The sequence below is a fragment of the Branchiostoma floridae genome, unplaced genomic scaffold (genome assembly GCF_000003815.2).
Source record: "Branchiostoma floridae strain S238N-H82 unplaced genomic scaffold, Bfl_VNyyK Sc7u5tJ_1022, whole genome shotgun sequence".
Lineage (NCBI taxonomy): Eukaryota > Metazoa > Chordata > Leptocardii > Amphioxiformes > Branchiostomatidae > Branchiostoma > Branchiostoma floridae.
In genome coordinates, this window is record NW_023365582.1 from 9,513 (window position 1) to 15,028 (window position 5,516).

General features: G+C 42.6%; 2 protein-coding genes and 1 long non-coding RNA gene across 3 annotated transcripts in view; all 3 read left to right on the forward strand.

Annotated features, from left to right (window-relative positions):
- The window catches only part of LOC118407250, a 2,497-nt gene extending 1,828 nt beyond the window's left edge, over positions 1-669 (forward strand). Inside the window, exon 3 of the long non-coding RNA XR_004830122.1 lies at positions 583-669. This is a non-coding gene — a long non-coding RNA (uncharacterized LOC118407250). The remainder of the gene's footprint in view (positions 1-582) is intronic.
- A 20-nt stretch (positions 670-689) lies between these two features.
- Positions 690-1,954, forward strand: LOC118407251. Its single transcript, XM_035807709.1, has 3 exons — positions 690-837; positions 1,666-1,868; positions 1,943-1,954. The coding sequence occupies exons 1-3, from the start codon at positions 690-692 to the stop codon at positions 1,952-1,954; spliced, it is 363 nt and encodes a 120-aa protein (XP_035663602.1).
- Positions 1,955-2,698: 744 nt separating this feature from the next.
- The window catches only part of LOC118407252 (glutamate receptor ionotropic, kainate 2-like), an 8,062-nt gene continuing 5,244 nt past the window's right edge, over positions 2,699-5,516 (forward strand). Inside the window, exons 1-6 of the mRNA XM_035807710.1 lie at positions 2,699-2,719; positions 3,214-3,321; positions 3,432-3,608; positions 4,929-5,096; positions 5,208-5,359; positions 5,453-5,469. Coding sequence (XP_035663603.1) covers positions 2,699-2,719; positions 3,214-3,321; positions 3,432-3,608; positions 4,929-5,096; positions 5,208-5,359; positions 5,453-5,469 — 643 coding nt within the window. The remainder of the gene's footprint in view (positions 2,720-3,213; positions 3,322-3,431; positions 3,609-4,928; positions 5,097-5,207; positions 5,360-5,452; positions 5,470-5,516) is intronic.

A 5,516-nucleotide genomic window follows, 5' to 3' on the forward strand; every position in this document is an offset into this window, starting at 1 on the left:
CAACAGTGTACATAATTCATTTGTCACCAGTTGGCCAAGAAGGTTATCTTTGGTAGCATTTGTGGGTTTGTGAGGAACACAAGTTCATGCAGTCATTTGCTAATGGGGTAGGTGCTATTTAGTAATACGTGAAAAAGACCTTAAAGTATTAATAAAGGCATGATTATTTGGCGACGGGATGTGTTCGATGAACTCTAGTTTTGCATGAACCGAGTCAATGCCATGAGGAAAGGCCAAATGTAAAGTGCCGACATGTCACAACGTAATTTTGCTGTTTCATGAAGCTGTTGAAAGATAACGTCAAAGCTTACAAATGTAAGGGGGTAAGTAATATGTTTTCCTAGTATCATATGTCAGAGTAAAATTGTACATAATACTAACTTAAACAATTGCACAAGGTACAAAGTATGCCATCTAATGCTACTGGTATATAACTACAGTGCAGTCTAATCTACATAATACAACAGTGGGTAGAATGAGATTTTAAAATCATTGGTCAGGAGGAATTTCTATTTAGACGTTAATGTAAATTTATTTTCGTTCATATATTGGGCATGCTCGACTGACTTCTTTACTCTCCAGCTCGTGAACAGGACCGACTGCACGCCCTGATTCTGATGACCCCCCTCCCCTCCCACTGTACCTGCGGAGCTGCAGACGGACCACAGCTGGCTCCCGTGGTTGTGCGCATGTACCAACCGGATCTGGATACACCAGCTCTCCGCTCCAGGGTACTGGACATGTTCCCGTCCCCAGAGCAGCTGGCAACCATGTTGTTTGACGTCATGGAGGCCCTGGGCTGGAGGGAGACATATGTAGTGTACAATAAGCAGTCCGGTGGGTGGATGTTAATCGGTACTTGTGTTGTGCAAAAAATGGACAACAATACCTGCTACAATTCAACAAGGGTCCGAACTGTTCGGGCGACTGGCTACTTGCATTACCATGCAGAGAAAGAAGAACACTTACTTGCTAGCCATTACTAACAGACTCTATTGTATTCGTGAAATAATGCCTTTGGCCTAGGGAAAAAATGTTATGTTTTCTGTTTCAGTACTGAAAGAAATAGGGTCGGTAGGTAGGGATTATATTTTTTTCTTGTATTTTTAGGCTGGCCAAACTCTAGTAATGCATATTACATTACAACGCACACTTAAATACAGGAGGATACTTGTTTTTCAATGTCAAACTTTGATTTTAATCTAATAGATACATTTATTCTTCATTAGATAGTACAAGCAGTGTTTTTATGATAATAGGAAGCAGGCTGAATACAAAATTCTAATTGGAAGCTATGTGAATCCAGTCTGCCCACCCAAAAAATGTCTATGGTCGGCACGTTTTTTAGGGTTGGTAGGGAAACAAGAAACATAACATTTCTTACGTTATTGACTTTCTCAATTGATACAAAAACAGATTGTCATTGCCTTCACAGTGAAGTGGACACTTACATAGCCGCCCATTCGGGATTTACCCGGGCCTTTACCGGTGTCATAGATGTAATGTGCCTCTGATTGGCTATGAGTCGGACTGGGATATTTCAAAAGGACCTACAAGGTGCTAGCTTGGCAGGCTAGGCCAATTGTGCACTTTGCAACCCCTGCTAAGCGTGATTGCAGAGTGCAGCCCATCTAATCAGGCTTGCAATATTTCTCCGATTTGCAGAGTTCTACAGTTCATTTAAAGCTCTACTCAACGAAGCAGGCTCCCGGAGACTCAGCATGTGGGCCAAGGAAGTTCCGGTTGCCATGGTTACAAAGAAGGACGATGACGTACTGAACGCCGTGTTGTATGACGTCAGCACTGCTGGACGAGAGAATGTGGTTCTGATGACGAGTGATGAACTTGTGGGAGTCATTCTGGACAAGGTCAGAGATTTAGATTTTTATTTGGTTGCCAATTTGAATTCTATAAAATCATTACTGTCTGATTGACATAACAGATTGTTACCTGAACTATATACATGTATCAACTGCTAGAAACTTCTGAATGCCAAAACGTTTGTCCTTTTATGCCCAACAGGCTGTCGACATGCTGCTGCTTACATCGCAGAGCCGCTGGATCGTTACAAGCTTCGTGAGTAGAAATTGGTTGATGACAGGGAGGCGTAGGTGGGATGGGCTGTAATTCTTCATCTTTACATTTCCTTCTTTTTATTTTTTGGGACCTTAATTCAAAAGGCCCTGGGTAGAAAATGAGCCACCTCCTAGTCCATATCAAGACTTGAATAGAGCTTTAACTATGTGTTTTGATACAAAGCACATTGCAATTGCCTTCACGATTAAGTTATAAATTAACGCTTACATAGCCGCCCGTTCGGGATCTAATTTTATCTACTGCCAGGGGTATCATATATATATATATATATATATATGCCAAAAAAGAATTTGATGCAATGTATAATAGAATAGATCTCTGGAAAAGCCAGACTGAGCTTACTTCTCTATTTCTGCAGGATGTCCATGAAAGTCAGTTGCAGAGCGCACGGAACAGTGGAGCCCTCCTGACCCTGCTCCGCCCCTTCCCTGAGACACCCCCACCCTGGGGGCGTGATGCACCTGATGGACAGCTGTCTTACAGGACGCGGCTGGCTTTGGACGCAGTCAAGCTCGTGTCTAGCCTGTCTCCGGACCTGGTCACGGGGTACTCACGGAGGTCGGACTCTCTTTACCCGAGAGAGGGGGACTGCCGTGGGGGAATGTCAAAACATATATCAGAGGTAAGGCGTTGTTGGACTGTTCCTTAACCCCAAAATCTAGATCTGAATCATTAAGAGTGCAAAATTGAATGTGAAAGAGCAAAATTCGTAAAATTACTTAATAGTTTATAGGGGTACGGATTTTATACCTTTTTCCGTAATTTGTCACTTGCAATGATGCCAAAGGACACTAGTCTCCAAGCAGACACTTCGGTGCCAAAAGATCAAAGTATCAAAGCTGGGTAAGGAGTACAGCCGGCCAAATGGAGTCAAACGGGCACCGGTCGCATAAACCCTCCTAGGCCGGCTTCACTCTGTCAGCTTTTGATACTAAAGGATGCTACCGTAGGATCTGCTTGGAAATTAAAAGGACACGGGCGGTATTCTGTAGTTGGAGAGAGACATAGGGCAGGAAAATGTACAACCTGTCAACCTGTGTGTGTGTGTGTTCGTGTCAGTGTATGAGGAGCCAAGTGCATGTGACTGGTTGATTGAATGGATATTTCTGTCAGCAGGTGGGGACCTGGACTGCAGAAGACGCGGCTGAGATCCAGTCCAGATGGCAGAAACCCACCGAAACTCGCCTCCTCTCGGGACGGCACCTCCGAGTCTATACCGGTCTGGTAAGCTACGTCTTTACTTCACTCAAGACCAATATCTAGGTTGTCAAGTGTTCTTGGATCATTTAACTGCAATCCGTCACCAGTTATGCTGAATCCATCTTGCTTTGCAGAGTAAACCATTCTTCATGAAGAAACCAGGCAAAAGTGGTGAGGCTGGGTCAACTCCGTATCAAGGCTATTTTGTAGACATGCTGGAGATGCTAGCTTCGCGCCTGAACTTCACCTGGGACATCACGCTTGGTAGTAGGGTGCGGCCTAGGATCATAGCAGCGGCTGAGTCGAAGAAGGTGGGTCCTGACCTTTTTTTGCTCTTTTTCCTGAACGAGTGTCTCACGAGATGAAGCAAAATATAGACTGTTCGTTGCTTCATTTCTTCCGCGGTAAGAGTTTCTTATTATTTTTGGTTTGGCTATACATAAATGTATTCTCTTTCCGACAATATTAGTCATTTCGTGTCTAAGAATTTGCGATAGGTTTAGAGTCCATTCCAAGACACCATGCGGATGTTTGTTGCCATTGTTTAGAATTGATTTTAAAGTTTTGTAATTATATGTCTCGGACATTTGATACTTCAGAAATATTTTTAACACTGTTTCAACTTTATAAATATTTCCCTGGTCCTGTAAAACTTTGGAAATATTCATGGTGTGGAATTGGATACTTCTAATGGTTTCTAAATAATGATAACAGCATTCTACCATTGTTTACCATTTTCTACCATTTTCTACCATTTTTTGTAAATGGTTCGGTGGGCTGGGAAGATAGCAATTCACACATCCTTGCAAAGTATGGTTGGGTGCCATGCAAGAATGGCCCACCACAAAGGGTCCACCAGTGCCCAGCAGTGAAATCTAAAAATATACAGATGCAACAATAGGGCTTACTTTTATGGGGGCAATAAACTAATTTTACAATTTGGCCAGGTTTACCATTTTTTGTAAATATTTGTAAATGTGAAATAATCACAGAGAGGTTTCACAATTATTCTAAATAAAGATATTTTTGTACAGTTACTTTCAAAATGTTTCTAAAATATTCAAAGAAATTCAAATAAATGAGTATTTTCTTAGTCAATTTTTTTAAAATAACTTATTTATTGTGGCTCAGATATTCTTTTATTCAAAATAATTCAGATTAATTATAAATATCGCCTAAAAACCCTCGTGGTGTCTTGGAATGGACTCTACTCCCACGTAAAAAGTCCAAAATTCGTCTTTAAAAATGGCAAAAACTAGAAAGATTTAAGAAACTGAAACTCGGTTGTTGCGATAGCTGGCGTGATTTCCTTCATTACCATACAAGGAAGCATTTCCTGGAGGAGATTGTCGCAACACTTGAGGGTACAATGCCTCCAATTGAGACCCCGAATAACCGGGGGGGGGGGTGCACCCTGAAGTGTACAATGCTGACTCACTATCTCCGCAGGAATGATGAAGACGCGGACAGTTTAAGTTGCGTTTTGAAGTACGCGCAGTATAAGACGTATTTTATAGGAATATTAGTCATTACATAAATACTACTATTCATGCAACCTGGCATCCCCTGTGTTCGAATCAGCGGTTGGCTTCTTAGAATCAACGGCCTTCCCTACTTGTCAATTTCCACAGTATGACTTGCTTCTAGTTGGCATGGCCATGCGCACTGGATATGCAGGCTGGGAAAAAGTCGAGTACTCCATCCCAATACGGACACGTGGTTACTTCCTGACCATGAAGAAGTCAAATCGTCATGAAGGTCAAGGCATCTTTCAGTTCATGGGACCATTTTCTGCGGAGGTTCGTATCAAAAACATTTTCAACCATGCATCTCATTAGTTGGTCAGTCAGTTTCGAATTCATGGCAGCAAGCCTTATCCTCCCAATAAAAGATCGTTTTGTCTTTCGCAGGTGTGGCTCACCTTTGTGGCCGCTGTTGTGGGAGTAAGTCTTGTCATGGCGGCAAACGGCCGTCTGAACCCGTACGAGTGGTCCAAGGCAGCTGGGCGGGGAGAGGTGTCAGAGGAGGAGGCAGACAACCTCAGCCTCGTCAACAGTCTCTGGTAGGTTCGTTCGTGACTAGCAGCTTTTGACGTGGAAGCCATCCGTGAGCCTATAGCATATTCACATAAACGATTTGAATAACCCTTTGCTAGTTATGACCCTGTAAAGAGTAAACCCATTCACTTTTTCTCCATTGTGATCTAATGTAGACGTGTG